At 35.4% G+C, this 23,051-nt stretch overlaps 1 protein-coding gene across 1 annotated transcript in view; it reads right to left on the bottom strand.

Moving 5' to 3' along the window:
- LOC124362567 (rho GTPase-activating protein 20-like) overlaps positions 1-14,125 on the bottom strand; it is a 316,435-nt gene extending 302,310 nt beyond the window's left edge. Inside the window, exon 1 of the mRNA XM_046817186.1 lies at positions 13,641-14,125. Within this exon, the coding sequence (XP_046673142.1) occupies positions 13,641-13,820 (180 nt within the window). The 5' untranslated portion in view covers positions 13,821-14,125. The remainder of the gene's footprint in view (positions 1-13,640) is intronic.
- Between the last annotated feature and the right edge of the window lie 8,926 nt (positions 14,126-23,051).

Here is a 23,051-nt window from a genome sequence, read left to right as displayed (position 1 = left end):
GACGGATGTGTCTAGTTCTTTCAATGGTTCTATCACGGGCATGACTCTATTATTGAAAAAATAGCTATCGTTTTTCTACTTTGTTAGTAATATAACACAAATTTTTGGAAGGATTACACAGGTTACATTTACATTTTCACTTGAGTTTTTATTGCTTATTTAAGGTCAACCGCCAATGTTGCCAAAGATAGGAGGATAAAGCAATAATTTTAACCTTTGGTGTATGAAATAAGTTTACTTATCAAGCAAAGGATATTTGATAATACTTCGGAGTCTTTATCAAAATTACTTCCTGAAACTTAATGAGTTCAAATTGAGGTTACGTCTGTTTAGTACAATTAAAAGTCACCTTGAGTCACCTTTGCAGGACACTTTTGATAAGATTCAACAAATTTAAACAGTTGAACTTATTTGTAACACAACAAAGTAGTGTTACGTATTAATAAAAGTTTAGGTCCAAACAAGTGTTGAAAAAACGTTTTAATTTTAATAAACGAAAACATATTTTTATTCTCCTTTATTAAGAAAAGGTTTAGTGAACGATGAAGTCAAGAATTAAACTGTCTATTTAATTTATATAAATGACATTATCGTTATGATGTCTAACAAAATTTGTTATGTAATTCAGTTATCACCTGTAAGTTCCAGTTTCATAATTAGACACACCTTGACTAATTGCTGTCAGTTTAAGTAATGTGATGTTATCGATAAATAGCAACTGACGTATTTACATGATTGGTTATCAGTGGGGCCGCGGCGACGAGGTCCGAGGTTATCGCAGTGGCCGGCGACGCCCCCGTCAGCACCACCACTTCCTCACCGCGGTGCGATGTCGCGTCATCGGTTTAGGCATCAGCGCCGATGCGACATCCTCTCCGCTAAGATAATCTGCACGATCAGCGGCTATATTGGCAGATCAAGAAAGGTTTCATATTTCACCATCTTCAGATATATTCAAAGGCTACTGACCTGATGCGTTTCAGCCACATTTTCTTTCTGAATTTTAAAAAAATAGGTTAACCATAGTGCAGTTACATCTATGTCCACATGAAAGGTATGTAGCCTATAATTTGGCTAAATTTACTACTAGACAATTTTATCCAAAAGTTTCTATCTATATGAAAAAGTAGTTCCTAATTTGGCTGAATTTACCGGATTAGTTCATAATATCCAAAGTTTTATACCCATATGAAAGGTAGGTAGGTTTCCCTAAGTTACACGTGAAGTGCACATTTCAATATTATCTAACGTGTTTATCCACAATTTAGGTAGCCCCTAATTTGGCTGAATTTACCGGACATTTTCATACTATCCTAAGTTTTCTACCAATATGAGAGGAAAGTAGACTACCTAAGTAGGTTAAACTTACCGGACACATTTATTATATCTAATGAATTTATTTTCAAGTTAGGTAGCCCCTAATTTGGCTAAATATAATGGACAATTTTATCTAAAGATTCTATCTAAGTTACATGAAAAAGTAGTTCCTAATTTGGCTGAATTTACCGGACATAGTTCATACTATCCAAAGTGTTCTACCCACATGAGAGGTAGGTAGGTTTTCCTAAGTAAGTTAAACGTGAAGTGCACATTTCAATATTATATAACGTGTTTATCCACAAGTTAGGTAGCCTCTAATTTGTCTAAATTTACTGGTCAATTTTATACAAACGTTTCTATCTACACATTTAAAAGTAGCTCCTAATTTGGCTGAATTTACCGGACATTTTCATACTATCTAAAAGTTTTCTTTAACGTTTTCTACTAACATAAAAAATAAGTAGTTTATAACTGGGTTAAATTTACTAGACTTAGTTCATTGTATTAAACGCTTTCTAAGCACGTGAGTGGCAGTTAGTCCCTAATTTGTCTATGTTTGGTGAACATAGTTTATGTATATTGTGGGGATGGACTGAAAATCGAACTCAGAACCTTTTATCACATTACTTTGTGCTCAGATGATTATTTATTTGTAATCACATTACATAGTTATGTCTGGCCCAGGTTTCGACTACGGATTCCTGGAGTAATAAGATAATCCTAACTACAAGAGATGGTTTTGATGGTCTGTCTTAAAGTGGAGATCACAAAAGAAATTCCTTAGCATAGAGAAATCGTCAGTACATGGACATGAACATAAACAGTATACCAGCTGTTATGGGACAGACAGACGTTTGGGTAAGTTGCTGGGCAAGCCCAGATCCTGCCTTGACCGCTTTATCAGCACTGTCCACCCACTGCCCACCTACTTGCCCCGGGCTCAGGCCAGAACACTACTCGAAATTATACGAGCGTACTTGTCGTAATGTCAACATGTTTGATTAACTCCTACTGTAGCTGCTGTTCTTCATGGTCAGCGAGTAGTAGTATATTTTGATTCGACTACTGTATTTTGATGTTGCATATGTAGAAACAAAGCCTCGTCCAAATTGCAATCCTTAAAGGTCAATTCGTTTTTGAGACATCGTGGCGACAGACAAACAGACAGAAATTAATTTTTCCCAGCCCCTCGATTGATAGGCTTCGATAACGCTCAGCTAATAACTCATAGGGGTTATAGATTAAGATAACTGTCATTTACGATAAAACTCATAAGTTAAAATGTATAACAATAACATGGATAAAAAATAAATGGAACAAATAAAAATAAATTTGAGTATGATAAAGTAATAATACATAATAACAATCTACATCCTTGTGCATTAGCAATAAATTCAATTTATCGTAATCCCGAATGTTAAATTACATAATTTACCAGAAGGATTCCAGTGATTCAATTTCAACATTACATCTTTCCATGCCAAGGGCGTTCAACGACAGGACGTTGCATCTCCAATGAGTTCTGTATTTGCATGTCAATAGCTAGCTAACAGACGCGCCATCCAATTGATGCTGTTAATTGAAGCTAACAATAATTCTAAGTGTAAAAGGAAACCAAATATAATAGTTGTCTTTAGTACGGTGATACGACTTTTGAAGAAGTACATGTGTTATCTTTACTTAATTTTACTGCACAATGGTGTACGTCAATGTGTTTCTCAGAAAATATACTTTCCTCTTCCCTATTCTCGGAATGCCCAACTGTTAAGATATTGTTTTAAAAACTAAAGTTGTTTAAACAGCGTAAACACTAATTTTTGCATGTAATTTATAACAAAAGCCTTTGGAACTTTATCACGCTAGAAAGGAAACGATCCAACAAAAAAAAAAAAAAAAAAAAACGTAAAACGTATCGCTGTTGTTATGAAAACGTAAATAAACGAAGACAAAAAATAATTGTTTGTATTACTTAATTGTGTGCAGTAAAACGAATTCATTCATTTTAATTTGTTGATCCTTAGCTAATACTTTTTAACGTACAGTACATTCTATTCGTTTCAAATAGTGATTTGTATTGACCTATAATATTACAGATTTTTTATGTGTAAGTAATTTATAGTAACTGGTCCTTATCCTAAATAGGTTTCACAAAAAGTCTTTTATAGAAAAAAAGAGCTCAAGTAACAGACTAAAATATCGGCCCTGAATGCTATCACTTTCTGTACAGAGTTGTTAATTTATTCTTATTAAAATACATTCCATAATTTGATGTTTTAAACATAACAACTACTATATGGAGTTATGTAAGTATGTTCTCTGTCTAAACAATTTCTAAAATTGACTAACGTACTCGTATGTTTTCACATTACACATGCCTATTAAGAGGGTCATGTTTACTAGTTTACCTACGTATTGACTGTAATTATTGTTAAAGGCCAGACAGAACCTTCTTGAAATCTTATCGTTGTCTGTCCGTCATTCATCAACTCTTGATAGAATTTCGAGATTTCGAAATTGGTTCATAGGTTCTTCTTGGTTCAATTAAGATCTCTGTTGATTTTGGGATCAAAAGATCAAAATTGAAGGTAACATACAATTGCAACAAGTCTGGCTTCGGCCATAATTTTCCCGTTGTCATAATGGTTATAATGGCAGCACGAGAAAATAGTAAAATAAATCAATGTGTACACATTGATTGTATAATAGTGTGACAAGATAACAAATGTGATGAATTTACTTGGTTGGATTAGTTGAAAATAATGAAAATATTTTTTTATTATTTTACTTTTGTTTGTTGGAAGAGAGGGTTCTGTCGGGTCTTTCAATACTATACTGCATTGTATTTGTGTAATATTTATATTTTACAACAACAATGACAATTTTGAGCCATAATTTTCAACCATATATTACTTTGATGGCACTTTTGGGAAGATGACAAAGAACATTTGATCTTAACAATATGTACCAACAAATGTATACCGGAAATTTTAACATAACTATAAACATTGGGATAATCGAAGACACAAATACTTAAATTTTTTCCCATGTTATGTTTAATGTACTTCATTCTTAAATAAAAGTATTGCAATTCCCTGAAATTTATATTTTACTGGTATTTCACATTTGTTTAATGATTGTCTTAATTTGTTGTAAAATTGTCTTATAGTAGCGAATATGCTTTCAACAACTGAGAACATTTCCTTTATTTACTATGGTGACATACAATACGGTTCTAAGGATTCGTCCCTTGTTATTCAGAGCATACATATCAAAATCGTAAAACAACCCATTCATTTAGTGTAATATCATTGAGAATTTTTATTACAGGATTTAATTTGTATTAGAAAAGTTTACCTCGTGATTGCGTTGTTACTGAAATTACTTTAATTTCCTTAAGTAAACCTGAAGGAAATAAAAACATTCAGTGATTTTAAAACTTATTTAATTGAATGAGGAGTTGCACCGCAAACAAGTGTATTGCATATCTACTTTACTAACCTCATAACATGATTTAGTTCCCCTTTGCAGTTTAAAAATTTACTATTGTATTTTAAAATGTCCAATTATTTATAAACTAAACGACAATAGTTAGTTCATTAACTTGTGTGGTGAAGTAATTAGTAAATAAATTATATGTACAAATGAATAATATATTTCGCATCCAATCTACTCTGTGAAAACTGGAGGTAATAATACTACGAAGATTGTCTAGTACCACATAGTCGAGTATTGTATTGTCACCAGCTGAGTACAACAGGTGTATGTCATATGGTGTACTCCCCTCTACATCTTCCCACTGCAAACGTCTATCATTACTGCTGGTCTGCATACCGTATCGATATCTAAGGCCAGCGGACAATTAAACTCTGTCGAAGCTTTGAGGTGATAACACTACGAAGATTGTCTAATACAGTATCCTAGCATAGTTGAGTATTGTATTGTCTACGAGCAGAGTACAAACAGGTGCCATGTCATATGGGTGTACTCCCCTCCTACATCTTCCAACTGCAGAACGACTATCAATTTTACTCATGCTGGTCTGCATACCCGTATCGATATCTAAGGCACAGTGGACAATTAACTCTGTCGAAGCTTGAGGTGATATTACACATACTAAGAATTGTCTAGTACCACATAGTTGAGTATTGTATTGTCAACGAGCTGAGTACAAAAGGTGCATGTCATCATGGTGTACTACCCTCCCTAAATCTCTTCCAACAGCAAACGTCTATCATTACTTGCTGGACTCATACCGTATCGATATCTAATGGCCAGTCGTGACAATTAACTCGTGTCGAAGCATGAGGTAGATTAACACTACGAAGATTGGTCCTAGTAACCACATAGGTTGAGTATTGTATTGTTCACGAGCTGAGTACAATAGGGTGTATGTCATATGGTGTAACTCACCTCCTACATCTTCCAATCAGCATAACGTTCTATCAATTACTGCTGGTCTGCATACCGTAATCGATAATCTAAGGCAGCGGGACAATTAACTCTGTGGAAACTTGAGTGATAACCCACATACGAAGACTGTCTAGATATCCACATAGTCGAGTATTTTGTATTGTCACCATCCTGAGTACAACAGGTGTATGTCAATCTTATGAGTGTACTCCCCTCCTACATCTTTCCAACTGAAACACGTCTATCATTTAACCTCGCTGGTCCTGCATACCGTATCGATATCTTAATGGCAGCGAGACAATTAACTCTGTCGAAAACTTGATGTCGATAACACATAACGAAGATTGTCTAGTACCATCATAGTTGAGTATTGGTAATTGTCACGAGGCTGAGTACAACAGGTGGCATGTCATATGGTGTAACTCCCCACCGACATCTTTCCAACTGCATATTACGTCCTATCATTTACAGCCGCTGGTTGCTGCATACCGAATCGAGATTATCTAAGGCACGCGGACAATTAACTCTGTCGATGCTTGAGGTGATAAGACACTACTAAGGATTTTTGGTCTATGTACCTACATAGTTTGAGTATGTGTCATTTGACCACCATAGCTGACTACAATAGGTGCAATGTCATTATGGTGTAACTCCCCTCCTACATCTTCCAACTGCAAACGTCTATCACTACTGCAGGTCTGCATACCGTATCGATAACTATAGGCAGCGTACCAATTAACTCTGTAGGAAAACTTGAGTAATAAACACTACGAAGTATTGTTCTAGTACCCACACAGTCGAAGTATTTGTATTGTCTACCAGCTGAGTACACACAGGTGCATGTCATATGGTGTAATCCCCTCCTAACATCTTTCCAACTGACAAAACGTCTATCACTACATGCTGGATCCTGCATACCGTATCGGATATCTAAGGCAGTGGAACAATTAACATCTGTGGAAAACCTGAAGGTATTATAACACTACGAAGATTGGTTCTAGTACCCACCAACAGTCGAGTATTGTATTGTCACCAGCTGGAGCTAAAACAGGTGCATGTCATATGGTGTAATTCCCCCTCCTACCATCTTTCCCACATGCAAACGTACCGTATATCATTACTGCAGGGTCTGCATAAACCGGTATCGATATCTAAGGCAGTGGACAATTAACTCTGTGGAAACCTGAGGTAATTAAAACAACTACGGAAGATTGTACTCAGTACCCAACGAACCAGTCGAGATATTGTTACTTGGTCACCAGCTGAGTACAAACATGTGACATGGTCATATTGCGTGTATAATCCCCCTCCTACATCTTCCCACTAGGCAAACGTCTATTCCATTACTGATGGTCTGCCATAATCCGTATCGGGTTATCTAAAGGCAGTGGACAATTTAAACATCTGTGGAAACCTGAAGGTAAATTAACACTACGAAGATTGTCCTCGTACCCACATTAGTTCGAGTATTGTATTGTCTACCAGCTGAGTACAACAGGTGTGCAAGTCATAATGGTGTTAATCCCCTCCTACATCTTCCTCACCTGCTAAACGTCAATCAATTTAACTGCTGGTTCTGCATACCGTATCGGTATCCTAAGGGCAGTGGACAATTAACTCTGTGGAAACCATGAGGTAATATCACTACGAAGATTGTCCTAGTACACTTACAGAGTCGAGTATTGGTAATTGTCACCAAGCTGAGTACAACAGGTGCATGTCATATGGTGTAATCCCCTCCTACATCTTGCCAACTGCCAAAACGTCTATCGACTACTGCTGGTCTGCAATACCGTATCGATATCTAAGGCAGTGGAGCAAGTTAAACTCTGTGGAAACCCTTGAGGTAATAACACAACGAAGATTGTCTAGTACCACACAGTCGAGTATTGTATTGTCACCCAGCTGAGTATCAATCAGTGCATGACATTATGGTGTAATCCCCTCCTACATCTTCCCACTGGCTCAAAACGCCTGTCATTACTGCTGGTCTGATGTTCATACCGTAGTCGATATTCTAAGGCAGTGTTTTTCTTCGACAATCAACTCTGTGGTAAACCTGAGGAAAAACACTACTCGAAGATTGTCAAGTACGATCCACACAGTCGAGTTATTGTATGAGCACCAGCTGAGTTTACAACCAGGTGCATGTCATAGATGGTGTAATCCACCTCCTACATCTTTCCCACTAGCAAACGTCTATCATTACTGCATGGTCTGCAATACCGTATCGGTATCTAACGGGCAGTGGACAAGTTTAACTCCTGTGGAAATACCGTGAGGTTAATAAACACTACGAAAGATTGTCTAGTACCACATAGTCGAGTATTGTATTTGTCCACCACAGAGTACATAACAGGTTGCATGTTCATAGTGTGTGTAATACCCCTCTCTACATCTTACCACCTGCAAAACGTCAATTCATTTACTGCTGGTCTGCATACCGTATCGGTATCTAAGGCAGTGGACCTCAATTAACTTCTGTGGGAAAACCTGAGGTAATAACACTACGAAGATTGGTCTCAGTACCACATAGTCGGAGTATTGTATTGTCCCACCAAGCTGAGTAACAACAGGTGCATAGTCATATGGTGTAATCCCTCCTACATCTTCCCACTTGCAAACGTCTATCACTGCCTGCTGGTCTGCATCAGCCCGTATCGATATCTAATTGCACGGGACAATTAACTCCAGTGGAAACCTGAGGTATATATACACTACGAGAAGATTGTACTTGTACCACAAAGTCGAGTATCTGTAATTGTCACCATCTGAGTACAACTAGGTGCATGTCCCCCCAAAATATGGTGTAATTCCCCTCGCCTACATCTTCCACACTGCCAAACACGTCTATCATTACTGCTGGTCTGCATACCGTCTTTATCGATATCTAAGAGCATGCGGAAAACATATCACGTCATGTTGGAAACTTGGAGGTAATAACACTACGGAAAGATTGTCTCTAGTACTTAACAATAGTCGGTATATGTATTGTCACCAGCTGAGTACAACAGGTGTATGTCATATGGTGTACTCCCCTCCTATATCTTCCAACTGCAAACGTCTATCACTACTGCTGGTCTGCATACCGTATCGATATCTAAGGCAGCGGACAATTAACTCTGTGGAAACTTGAGGTAATAACGCTACAGTAACTGGCATTAAGGATGTGGGATTATTTTTTTTTAAATTTAATACAATAATAAGTTTTTAAGGATCTTTTCTAATAGTAAATTAAAACTTTGTTATGACTCCACGAGGAAAGTCAAACATTTAACGCAAGCAATTTCGTAACCAGACTGAGTTCAAAATTTTATTATGTATGCGAATTATAATTTAGGAATTGACATTTTAGATTTTGAAATTATATGTTAATTAATATAAACTATTTATTTGGTGAACCCGATATCAGAATGACCGAAATTACAATTTTCAATGCAAATCTTTTCCCGTGATGTAATAAGAAACTTTTATTTCAACTTTTCCTGTCTACAGCGAAGATATCTCTAAGAGGCTTGACTATGAAATTAAAAAAAAAAACTACAGTTACATTACACTTTGATTTCAATGTCATGGCACTACTGTACTCCAAGGTTAAAAAATATTTTAAAATTAAAGGGTTTATTTTTTTTCCTTTAGTTAAAAATACTCTTCATCCATAGAATATTATATAATTTATTCATTTTTTATAGAATAACTTTGGTAAATGCCACAGAGGGACTCGAAATACCAATAACTGCAATTATGAACATACACATGTATTAACTTAAATACTAGCGTACTAAAACTTTAGTATCCAAACTTCTTTGCGTGGATACAAAAATAGTTATGTTCTGTGATTTTAAATAAATACAGTATAATTAAGAAAGTAAAAGAATACAAGTATTTAAGAAATAAAATTTATCCCCCTTTCCTCATATACTATATGCGTTCAGTGTGGTACATTTGGTTTTAGTCTAGAGCCGACAGCTGTTATTCTAGTTTCGGCAGGATCAAACTTAAGGGTATAGAAAGGGTAAAAAAATAAACCTATAATTTTTTTCCCAGGTCGTATTTTTTTTTATTGACACATTTACAGTAAAACCCACCTTGAAATAAACCAGTGTTGTGGCTTATTGGCTGTATCATCAGTAATATTATCGCCAGCCTACGAGAGAGTGGAAGTTGTACATTTCAGCCAGTTATTCATTAATTCTCCATGTGGTAGAATTATTTAACTTTATTTGCGTATCTGACGGTTGCTTTTAATGGTGCCAGTTTAAAAAAATATATGACCTGACAAATATAATTATCGTTTGAAATTGTTAGTGCTTAGATACCGGCCCATACGATCCTCACGAAAACTAGGGACGAACGATCGAAAAACTAGGGACGAACGATCGATTTCTTTCTTAAGTGAACGAAATTCCCTTATCTAAGACACAAAGAACATTTTCTTCTGTTAAATTGGATTCAGAATTAAAACAAACATACTGATGAATTATAATTATTCAATTAAACTTATAATAAAAGTGTAGTATTTTGTGTAATATAGAATAATAATTGAAAAATTAACTTTCTTAAACAATTAAATCATTCATTATTTTTCCTAAAGTAATTGCCTGTACTAAAGCATATTTTCTCTCAATCTCTTTAATAGTCAAATTTGTTTCAATGTTGGTATTCCACTGTTATAATTTATATGACAGAGGCGAGCAATTGAAACGTAACAAGAGGCGCTTCAGTAGAGCACAGCTGTGACCGACGCTCACTAATGAGCAGCTAGGCACTAGGCAGCACTAGACATGCTGTCTTCTCGGCCACGTGCTAATGGCATAGCGGCTAGTTGGACCGACCTAATTCTCCAACAGAAACACAATACAGAAACAGTTTTAAAATATATATATGAGACCAAATTATTTTCCTCAACGATTTCACCTGCATACAGCATTAAATGTTAATATCAACGTCTTCCTGTATCTGAAACAGAAATGGATCTATGGACTTAACGCGACCGAGTGAATACCGAATTTTTCTTTAATTACGATTTTTTTTAAGAATGTAACTTTAAACGAACAGTGTGACTGATTTCCCAAATTGTCAAGTGGGATAAGCGCAGAATTAGCAGGATAAATGTGTATGATGTATTGACCGCCTCGCAAATAACTAAAAAAATTAAAACCATGAAACTTTTTTTATCATTTTGAACTCTGAAAAAGCAGTGGGATTCCTATAAAAGTTCTATAAAAAATCTTAACATTTAAATTATATTTCTTGCCAGTAACGGTGAAATTATATGGCTTATCAATGTCGGATACGAATGTCGGTTAGGGCATGGCATTCAAAAAATTAGAAAAATATAATCTAATGGCAGATTTAACAAAATTACAGTCCAGTAAAATTAAGTCAATATATTATGTTATTAACATTATTACACAAATTTCAAAGTTGTATTGGTCTAGTATTGGAAATAAATGGATCAAATTCTGTTTATGGAGCAGAAGGGAAGACTATTATGTTTTTAAAGAGGGTTAGATGGATGATTTTAAATATTTGTAAAAGTAATTACATTTTGAGGGAAATGATAATTTTCAAACGCAAGTCGTCGTCCATGCGAAACTTATGTAAAATTTCAGTAACAGTCGTCGTCCTCTTGGTCCAAAGAACACCTTTATTGATTTGGTAAAAAAATAAAAGGGTAGACGTTCTATCTGTGCGATGACTTTTGATAGAAACATCCCAGACGGTTGAAACACGATACATAGGTTCCTTCTTGGTCCAAAGAACACCTTTATTGATTTGGTAGTCAAAAAATAAAAGGGTAGATCGTCCGTCTATCTGTGCGATGACTTTTGATAGAAACATCCCAGACGGTTGAAACACGATACATAGGTTCTCTTGGTCCCAGAAACACCTTTATTGATTTGGGAGTCAAAAGATAAAAGGGAAGGCCGTCCGTCTATCTATCTATGCTATTGGTCCCAGAAAGTCTGATCCCATTTTCTGTCCGTCTGTAAGATAACTATTTCTTTACGTTTATTCCGGACCTGCAATACTCCGTTATATCGGAGTTTTAATTTAAAAAAGACAATGTCTTTCCCTGTCTGAAGGGAAAATAACAGACAATTTCGTTTAATATAATTAAAATCTGGTGTTTTTATCTGGTAATTTGTATGTATGCATTTTATAATTTAAATAAATAATCAAATAGAGTAGCATTTTAACATAGTTTGAGTTTGATAACGTTGGCTATTTCTTTATTCGTATTCAAAACGTACTAGATTCGCAACTACTACTTACTTAAATATTGTAATTAAAATGTTTTAAAGGTGTGGAGAAAAAATGTATTGCTTGACAGAAATAAAATTCGTTGTCAAATTCACGTTCTCTATTAAGGAAGACATAAGAAAAACCGGGAGATATTATATGCTCTATCAGCGGAAGATAGGTTATTAGTCGATTTACATTAATGTATCCATATCGGTTAGATTTATCGGTTTTTATATAGGAATTAACTTTCAATGGCCTCTATAACTGACGCATAATAAAGGAACTCCGCACTGAACGCGTGATAGTGTTGTGCAATAAAAACTTCCAGAACCGTTATCGCTACTTGTGGTTACGACATCCTGTAGTAGATTAATTTACAGGTTTAAAATAAATGTTGTGACTTCACCACAAAAAAGAGGGAGTTTTGCATAAACTTTATCCACCACAATGACGTACGACGTCTGAATACCACACAAGAGGCAAATGCCGCACTCACACAGAAATGGTCACACTAGTTTTCAATATGTTTAAGTCACCACAAATCTTTATTAAATACAATCTGTTTAAACTTGCTTTTGCATTGAGTCCTCATTTTGGTAAATGCTTAAATGCCAATTCCACTGTTTACATAACACATTATTCTATTTTTCGACAGCATTTTACGTATTTCAGACTCGATTATACACTAAGTAATTATCTTTACCCGTGCATTAAGTTAGCACTCTCATCAAAATTAAGTATTAGTATTTCCAACAGTGCCTACTAAAACTCCCACGTTTAATTAACGATTACGAGATACTTTTGCCATGAAGATAACACGATGAATGCGAGTGCAGTGATTTATTATACGGAAAATAACTGTGTGTGACTATACAACCACATACATGTTTATGGCCTACCTACACTGTACACAGTACAGAGAGAGATGTATTTTACACACGGCTATATTTCACTTAAATATGTCAACACTACTTTAGCCATATATCTTACTATGTTAATCATGCATGTAGTATTCACATGATACTCCACTTATCATCGTGACATTTATATGACACAGATTCTGGGGTTATGATATACAACTGTTATCGTGAGCTTAATCCCGAACCATATCAAACATACTTATAGTATGGCTATTCATTGAAACTACAGCAACACCATAAGTAAATGTATATAAAACAGGTTTTCTATTTACAATATTCTACTGCCAGACCATGCAACTGATTCGACATGCGACCTCGATCCCATAGTTTAAACTTCACGCCCCTCCAGACATAATAGGATACCTGCAGGCAGTCAGCACTGTGGGTGGAATTTTTATCAACAATCCAACATATTATTCATTTTTATATTAATATTAAACGTAACAAAACGTACCCACCGACCGAAATCAAATACTTTTGATTACGTTATCAAAAGGCACATTTGTATTCAAATGGTACTGAATTCAAAAGTTTATCAATAATCCCACACCTCTCCTTCCAGTGGCGAATACTGTGATTTGTTTTATCTAACATGAGACATTTCCTCCTATAAATAATACGGACCTTCAACATGAAGCTAATAAGTGTCCACAATATAATGATCAGTATTACATTTTTTCAAAGCTATCACGTTTTGTTGTATCAGTTTAGATAAACCTAAATACGACACTTGGCACTTACGATCCTCTGGCTCTTATCAGGGGCGATGACTGTTATCTCCAGCTGTCTCCTCCTGACAGCCAACGAGTCCCGGGATCCGAACTCCGACTTGAGTCTGGACCCGATCAAGTTGGGGACTTTGGTGACGAGCGACAACCGCCGCGACAGCTTCCGACCCAGTTTGTGGGAACCTTCCGCCATTTCACTTCCGTTCTTCACTCAGTTTCAACTAGCACTCCATCACTCCGGGATACACTCTTCAGATGAAACTCGATCAGATAACGAGTCGCTCGGTGTAACTTATCGACAGTTAACGACACTCACGATACCCGTTCGTAGGACCCCGAACTACGCTCCAGCAGTCGTCACAGCGCTCGTACAGAACTGACACCTCACAACTGGCACGACAGTATTAGCGCGAACATCACCACCGGGTAGGTAGCAGGTAGCACACTGATAACACAAACACCGCCGACCGCACACTGTAAGTCGCACACTGAGCCAGTTCTGCCCGCTAGTTCCGCGAACTGCCGCAGTGCCGCGCCGCTATCGCCCCGGCCCTCACAGCTGGGCTCTCAACGACCGCCAAAGCAAAACGCAAACGCTTTCCTTTGCAGTCAATTATTGTGGTGGCTGAGGAAGCCGTCATGTGAACGCCACACCTTCACGTCGGTGTTACAGAACGCTTCTAATGAGAACGTCGTTGTTGCAATGTGTTAATCTCGGTACGTCTATTACACCAATTATCCACGATCGTACGATAGATAGTATGCATCTTGGGAGAAAATTGGCGTGGTATGGCGCGGAATAGTTGCTTGACGTTTGCGAGATCATTCCTCTAGCCTTCGATTCTCTCGTTGTTCTCTATAAACTGCCTTGGAACGCTCATATCACTTAGTTTTATAATTATTATCTTACATCACCATTGATGCAAAACTTTATAGTTTAGATACAGTACATTGTATAATCAGTTTAAATACAATGTAATAAATCCAATGAGTAGGTGAAACATATAGAGGGAGAACTAAAAATAGGGAATGGAGCATTAATGGAATGTCTCAAAGTATGGTTGATCAACAGTAGTCTGTAGAGTGGGATTGCCAGCCTTGTGTTCAGTACTTTAAAATAGGGAATGGAGCATTAATGGAATGTCTCAAAGTATGGTTGATCAACAGTAGTCTGTAGAGTGGGATTGCCAGCCTTGTGTTCAGTATTTTAAAATAGGGAATGGAGCATTAATGGAATGTCTCAAAGTATGGTTGATCAACAGTAGTCTGTAGAGTGGGATTGCCAGCCTTGTGTTCAGTATTTTAAAATAGGGAATGGAGCATTAATGGAATGTCTCAAATTATGGTTGATCAACAGTAGTCTGTAGAGTGGGATTGCCAGCCTAGTGTTCAGTATTTTAAAATAGGGAATGGAGCATTAATGGATGTCTCAAAGTATGGTTGATCAACAGTAGTCTGTAGAGTGGGATTGCCAGCCTTGTGTTCAGTATTTTAAAATAGGGAATGGAGCATTAATGGAATGTCTCAAAGTATGGTTGATCAACAGTAGTCTGTAGAGTGGGATTGCCAGCCTAGTGTTCAGTATTTTAAAATAGGGAATGGAGCATTAATGGAATGTCTCAAAGTATGGTTGATCAACAGTAGTCTGTAGAGTGGGATTGCCAGCCTAGTGTTCAGTATTTTAAAATAGGGAATGGAGCATTAATGGAATGTCTCAAAGTATGGTTGATCAACAGTAGTCTGTAGAGTGGGATTGCCAGTCTAGTATTTTAAAAGTATTTTAAAATAAAAGATAAGATGTATCTTTTATTGACAACCCGCACAAAACTGTTTATCATTTCGTCATTGTTAATTGGCATATGTCTCAGTGTATGTGTTAAATTTAAAATTTGTAAAAACTTATTAAAATTGAAGCGAATTTTTCAATTATGCAGCGCGTCTTAGACCACCCGTCTACGGCATGAGCTACACTAAAAGAATTTTAAGTCCATTAAATCAGCTATCGGCCACCTGTTACAATTAGTTTCAACGCGTTGACTGCGGCAGACACAATAGTAGTATCCAGACACAAGACTCAGTATAGATCAGCAATGTTGGTGTTAACTATTTCAATTTACAGGGTATTCACGAAATAGAGGGTAGTGTGTATATAGGTCAAATGGTACACCATTTTAACGCTTGCTTAAAAACAAAAATTAAAAATCATTTTTTCGTTTTATTTCTATCTGTTTCAAAATGGTGGCCATACATATTCAAAATTATGATGATTTTTAGATCAGCAATGTTGGTGTTAACTATTTCAATTTACAATGTATTCACGAAATAGAGGGTAGTGTGTATATAGGTCAAATGGTACACCATTTTAAAGCTTGCTTAAAAACAAAAATTAAAAATAATTTTTCGTTTTATTTCTATCTGTTTCAAAATGGTGGCCATACATATTCAAAATTATGATGATTTTTATTTTACCCAACCCCAATTTAGGGTTTCTGTAATCATTTGCTTCGGTTTAATTTACTACTCTACACAAAAATCCCTTTGAAACGATCCCCAACTTTTGGATACAAACACCTACTTTAAATTTTGTAAATTAAAATTGGAATTATTTAAAATTCAAAGGTTTGCCGTGCTATACCTTAAATAGAAGGGGTTTATAATTTAAACTACTAGGTTTTAATTAAATTAGATGTTTTTCAATATTTCTAACCATTTCAAAATGTTGGCCAAACAATATTGTTTTCTGTTTTCTCCCAAAAACTAATGTACAGATTAAAGTGGAATGCATTGTAGTTGGTGTAGGTGTAAAAATTACAATAACATTAATTTTAAATTAACTGATAAAACGACTATTATTATTTGACACTGTAATTAATTAAACAAAATTTTGTTCTATTGATTATTGAAAACGACCTATTATGGTTTGACATTATTGGAGCAGCTGTTCTAAATCAAAGTTTGAAAGAGGATTTAGAGCATAAAAGAAAGCTGTCAGAAATTTTTTTAAATTTAATTCCAGAGAGTCGTGCAAAGATGCCTTCAGGAAGCTTTGCATGCCTTCAGGGTAAAATCTTAACTTTACCCTGTCTCTATAGTACTCTAGAGGTCGCTTTGTTTTAGGGTTTCAAATGTGAATTGGTCCAAGGCAAAAACGTCCACCAATACGAGACGAGAGGCAGGGACAACTTCAGAAATGAACATAGAACGGCAGCGTTTCAGCACTTGCCGTCTTAAATTGGCGTGAGACTAATCAATAAACTCCCTGAGAGTATTATACATCTAAATAATCGCAAACAGTTCAAATCTCAATTAAAACACATCCTGGTGTCAAAGGCGTTTTACTCCGTTGAATAGATCATAATGGGCCGCTGGGGAGAAAATATTTGGATATTAAATTGATAGAGAAAGTGAAATCCCAGTTCTGATGTCGAAAGATATGTCCAAAGCCTTTTTGTTGGCGCTATAAAATTTATTAGTTTTATTTATAGTAGAATTGACGCTTAAAACAGTTTATGCAAGAAGGATATTATTATTATTAATTCTTAAATGCTGCTTAGGATATTTTGAATTGCTAATGAATTTATAAAACGCACACAGCGCATAGTTATTCAAATTTGAATATGTAAAAGTACTTATTAATTAACTTCCTTTTTAATTAACTCCCAAGTTTTGCTCGTGATTTTTCGTTATGTTATGGAAAACATAATAAATGCAAAACACGCTAAATACACATATTTGGGCACACACTCACACGTAAACATATCTTTATAAAATTGTATAAATGAATTTTAGTTATAATTAATGTTCTATTTACTTACTATTGAGCTATTTTATGTATAATATAGTAAAATGCTTATGAATGTTCAAAATCCCTTCCCTGGCTTTTAAAGGAAAGAACAATTGTGGTTTCAAATGCTCCCACGAATAAGTTTGTTTTTAGAGATGGAAACTATTATAGCATTTCTGATTCTTACCGTGAAATCTTCTGTTCTTGCAGACCTCTCCTGGTACTCAATATCTTTGAGTTTTTTCCACAGATAATAATCTGGTACAATAAGATCAATATACAGGGTGTTTGAAAAGTATGGGTACGGCTTAATATTTTAGAAACCATAGGAGATAACATCTATAAACTTTGCACAGTGTCATATGGCTATGTAAACTATTTTTTCTTGCTATTACCATGACAAGCCAACCATGGGGGGACGGCCCACAGAGGAAAACATGGAAATCTTAAATTGAAGCATGGGTCGAGTGATACCTCATTTGAAAGAGCTCACTTAGTAGAGTTGAATGCCGCAAACCGCATCTCAAAAGGTTTAACCAATCAGAAATGGCGGGTTGTTTTAGGTACACATTGTGAAGTACATTATGCGCTGCGCTGCCATTTCTGACTGGATCGTCGTATTCTGATGCGGTAGGCGGCGTTTCACTCTACTAACCAATGTGTTTGCACTGACTTTTTTTAATTAGCAAATTATGTAATAAATTTATAACACAATAAATAAAACTAAAAAACATCGGTATTTATTGTGTTTTAATATATTATGTAATATATTATTCTAAAATATTAAGCCGTACCCATACTTTTCAAACACCCTGTATATATCTTCAATAATAACAGAAAAATAGAACATAAATATCCTCTATATTTCGTCTTAACAAAACATTTTCAAGAGAAATAGGTAAAAGTATTAACAAAATATAATAAACAAAAGAACCGTCATATGTTAATAAAATTAATTTTGAATTGGGTACAAAGAGTAAATAATTGTGCACAATACAAATAGTAAATAATTGTGTGCACAATACAAATAGTATTAAGTTATAAATTCAATTTGTAGTTACATGTGTAATTATAAAAAATAAAACAAATTAAAATTGTAAAGGATAATGTATATATACAACTATCCATACCTTAAATTTAGACCATCCGGATGTTTTGTTTGTAACACCCTTTGATGAGCTATTTCTAAATAATTAATTAATTAATTAATTAATTTTAAGTTTATGGGGGTTTTGAATCTTGTTAATACTTTTTAAAGTAAAACAATCATCGAATGTTTTGTTATGCTCCATTGCATGGGCCGAAATAGGATTGGATTTAATTTTGAGGTTTGTATCGCTGCGATATACACATATATATGTATATCGCATACATGTTAATAAATAAATACAGGTCGATTAAATATACACCAGTCCTCCCCTACGTATCCATCTTTGAGGAAAGATTTGACTAAGCATTTTCTTACATCATTAAAAAAGTGTAAATTTGCTCTAAGTTGCATCAACCGTATTCTTTGCCTTACTTTTTGAGGAGTATATGTCAGTAAGTTGAGAGGTTATAAAATAAAATTATACCTTTCCCCATTCAATGTCTCATCAAAAAAGAATGGCCCTACAATTCTATGTTAGTGTTTAAACTCCAGTACCACTATTTCCTGTATCCAGTAGGAGTTTACTACGTACTAATACATCATACTGCCGGCACCACACACTTCCACACCACAGCTTCAAAATGAAGTCTCATCACATATAGATAGATATCAATTTAGATCACATAGATGTTAAATTGAAATAGTCTCTTCACAACTAGGTCGAAATGATTCAAGAATGTAATTGTCTAAGCAATGTTACGACGCGGTGTGAACATAAAAACGTTAGTCATAACACCGACCGCGTAAACCCAAGAATGTAATTGTCTAAGCAATGTTACGACGCGGTGTGGTCATAAAAACGTTAGTCATAACACCGACCGCGTAAACCCAAGAATGTAATTGTCTAAGCAATGTTACGACGCGGTGTGTGAACATAAAAACGTTAGTCATAACACCGACCGCGTAAACCCAAGAATGTAATTGTCTAAGCAATGTTACGACGCGGTGTGAACATAAAAACGTTAGTCATAACACCGACCGCGTAAACCCAAGAATGTAATTGTCTAAGCAATGTTACCGACGCGGTGTGAACATAAAAACGTTAGTCATAACACCGACCGCGTAAACCCAAGAATGTAATAATTGTCTAAGCAATGTTACGACGCGGTGTGAACATATAAAAACGTTAGTCATAACACCGACCGCGTAAACCCAAGAATGTAATTGTCTAAGCAATGTTACGACGCGGTGTGGTCATAATAAAAACGTTAGTCATAACACCGACCGCGTAAACCCAAGAATGTAATTGTCTAAGCAATGTTTCGACGCGGTGTGAACATAAAAACGTTAGACATAACACCGAACGCGTGAATCCAAGAATTAATGTTATAATTGACTTGTTGTGACTATTTAGTGAGATTTATAGAGTAGGGCCTACATTTTGTAATCCTGCCTCGAGGGATGTCGTTTGAGAAGTATTTTTATGTAGGATAATAAATTAAACCGGACCAAATGATAATATCAACGTTTATATAGTTATGTTTCTACGCTATCGGAAAGTAGAAAAATTAGGAATTAATGTATTTATTTATTGAGCGTCACATAACTAGGACTACGGAACTACTAAACAACACATTAGTGTTATTGCATTAACAATTACGTTACTGCATTGTATTAAAAATAAGAATCAAATTATACAAACGAAAATGTTAATTAGTACAAGAATTTGAAAAATAATTTTCGTACAAGATTTAAAAATAATCTTGAGCTGTTACTAAATGGCCTCGACAGTAGAAGTGGAGATCTTAAAGTATATCAGAGTAGTACTTTATGCAGTAGGCTTATTGCTTTGAGGGTTAACTCTGTTTACCGCCTAAAAAGTATTAAAATCGATATTGTTTTCTTTAGTTGGTTTAGGCAGATGCTTACCGGACCACAGTACTCTTATTGCAGCTCCCCAAAGGCTTATTTTAGAGCACAAAGGCTTATTTGTTTGAATCTGTAAATGCAAAACGACATATATAGTTTTGATTATATCAAATCCATACTCACATATATCTCAATATAGTCGATCTCAAAATCCTTAAAGAGTGTTTTTCGACTATAATTTGACTAAACAGGTTCTATATGAAGATTTATAGTTACTTAGCGTACTGTCAAATTTAACTGCGTGCGCTAACGTTTATCGCCGAATATTTTATGACTGCTATACTACGTTTAAGAGTGATCCTCAAACATCTTGAGACTTCAAATTATATTGAAGAAAAATACGAATGATAAAAGAATTCCACTTAAGAAATGCTGAAGCATTGAGAGAATCTATGGCAAATAAGTATATTGTCGTTGGTAAAAAAGCTGGTAGGTGTCGGGTTTTACGTATAAAATTAAAAAGCGAACGGCGAAAAGAATTAAAACAGAAGTGCTTTATCTCTCTGTTTGTATACAAAGACAGTTGTAGCGGTGACATGTCCAAAACTCCTCGGGAAAGAGTTCAGCATAAAATCCTGCGTGAAATAGTATAGCCATACCTTTAAAAATAACGAGTTTGTCTTTGTGCTAATCGGTAAAAAAGACACGGCAATATTTTAAAAGTATACGCTTGACGAGTTAGCTTCAGCAACCCGTGGCAAAAATTTTATTTAAAATGTACCCCCAAGTTCCTGTTTAAGTCCTTACCCTAAAGAAAGTCAGATCGTCAGAGATATGATGTTAAAAGTAAGGACTTAGAAAACGATAAAATTTGTATTTTTAAATTTAAGGGCTAAAAGATTGAAAATGTTTTCAAAAGGGAGGATCCATTTTCATTAAGAACAAGGTATTAGGTATACGTAATAAAAAATAAATGGATGGGCAGAATCAAGAGCTATTCTATAAGTAATACTGTTATAGTTGGTGCATCCATTCTGTATTGTTCTTCGCTCATCACCTGAGACTTTTATTAGTCCTGCTTCCACACAAAGGCACCCAAACTATAATCTTTTTATTAGCCAGTTCTTTTAAATTCTTCGAATAATATATTTTTATGTCATCTAGACATATTTAAATGTAAACCCTCATTCTAATATTCAAAACAGTAACAACTGTAATTAGACAAAAGTCGTACCAAGATAGTAATTTTCCATCAAGACATGGAAACTTGAAGTTGTGCTGAAAATGGGAAAGGTTCGTTCAATGTGAATGATAAGATTAGCTCCAATTCACCTTCCTCTTAGTGCAGCGTCTAAAATGTGATGCTATCATAGACTTGACTCCTGGGAATCTGGAATAATGTTCGTCTGCAATCATCGAATAAAGTTGGTAACGAAGAATCTCAAACGATCTCTTCACATCCTTTCGACATCAGAGACACATAGACAACAAAGTATAATGTGATCTAGTTGAAGAGGTATTCTCATTGTCTCATCAGATGCACATTTGGGTGGACTATGATGTTTTAGACATGATCTCTAAACACGGTGAGGCATCATAGTTTTCTCACATACACCAGCTGCGGTAGGAAAGGTGTATTCAATGTCAATGTTAAGTTCCTTATATGGATTGATGCAGGTTGGACTTTCTAGCCTCTTTGTGTAAGAAAAACTCACTTCAACGTTCTCAGCAGAGATAAAAATACGATTTTATTGCAGGTAATATCAATATAAACATTTAATAGCAGTTCAACGAGTCGTCTCAGTGCACTGACCTTCTTTAATAGTTTTGTTCTTGTCCCGACCATCCATGGCATCACCTGCCTGTTACCTACTGCTCCTATCGAGGTCTTCTGACTCATTTCTTCAATTCTAACATTAGAAATCTGTACATTTCTGGCCATGATCCTCATGGCCAGAAATGTACGGAAAATCTCTTAACAATAATACTCAGCAAATTACATGCCTACAAAATTTACAAATATTTTAATGTTATATTCTAATTATTCCTTTACGATAATTAGGAAAGTGATAACGAGGTCAGGCATACTTAAGTGGCTCCCTGGTGAGGTTTTTGGATCTGGGAGAGACTGCATGATGATTATATCCCCATTCTGCATGATGTTTAGTATTTCTTCAATTCTAACATTAGAAATGTACGAAAAATCCCTTAACAATAATATTCAGCAAATTACATGCCTACAAAATTTACAAATATTTTAATGTTTGTTATTCCTTTACGATAATATTAGGAAAGTGATAACGAGGTCAGGCATACTTAAGTGGCTCCCTGATGAGGTTTTTGGATCTGGCAGAGACTGCATGATGATTATATCCCCATTCTGCATGATGTTTAGTATACGTAACCATACATCACGGATTAAGTTACAGGAATACAGGCCAAGGAACCAATATCTAGTAGCCGTATTAACAGCGAGAGAATCATAGTGTGTCATCATCAGTCGTAGGAACTTCGGAATCGAGGTTGGAAATAATATCAGTAATCTCAAGGAGACGACCTCTATTTTAACTCATTTTCACTCATTTGTAAATTCTGTTTACAGCATCACATTGTTCCACTGTAGCACAGGGTAACACCACTGCAATTCACTATATGCCAAAATCTCTTTATCGCCAAATTTA

Source organism: Homalodisca vitripennis, chromosome 5 (assembly GCF_021130785.1).
Source record: "Homalodisca vitripennis isolate AUS2020 chromosome 5, UT_GWSS_2.1, whole genome shotgun sequence".
NCBI lineage: Eukaryota > Metazoa > Arthropoda > Insecta > Hemiptera > Cicadellidae > Homalodisca > Homalodisca vitripennis.
Note: the sequence above shows the minus strand (reverse complement) of the source record. Positions and strands in the feature narration are given on the sequence as shown.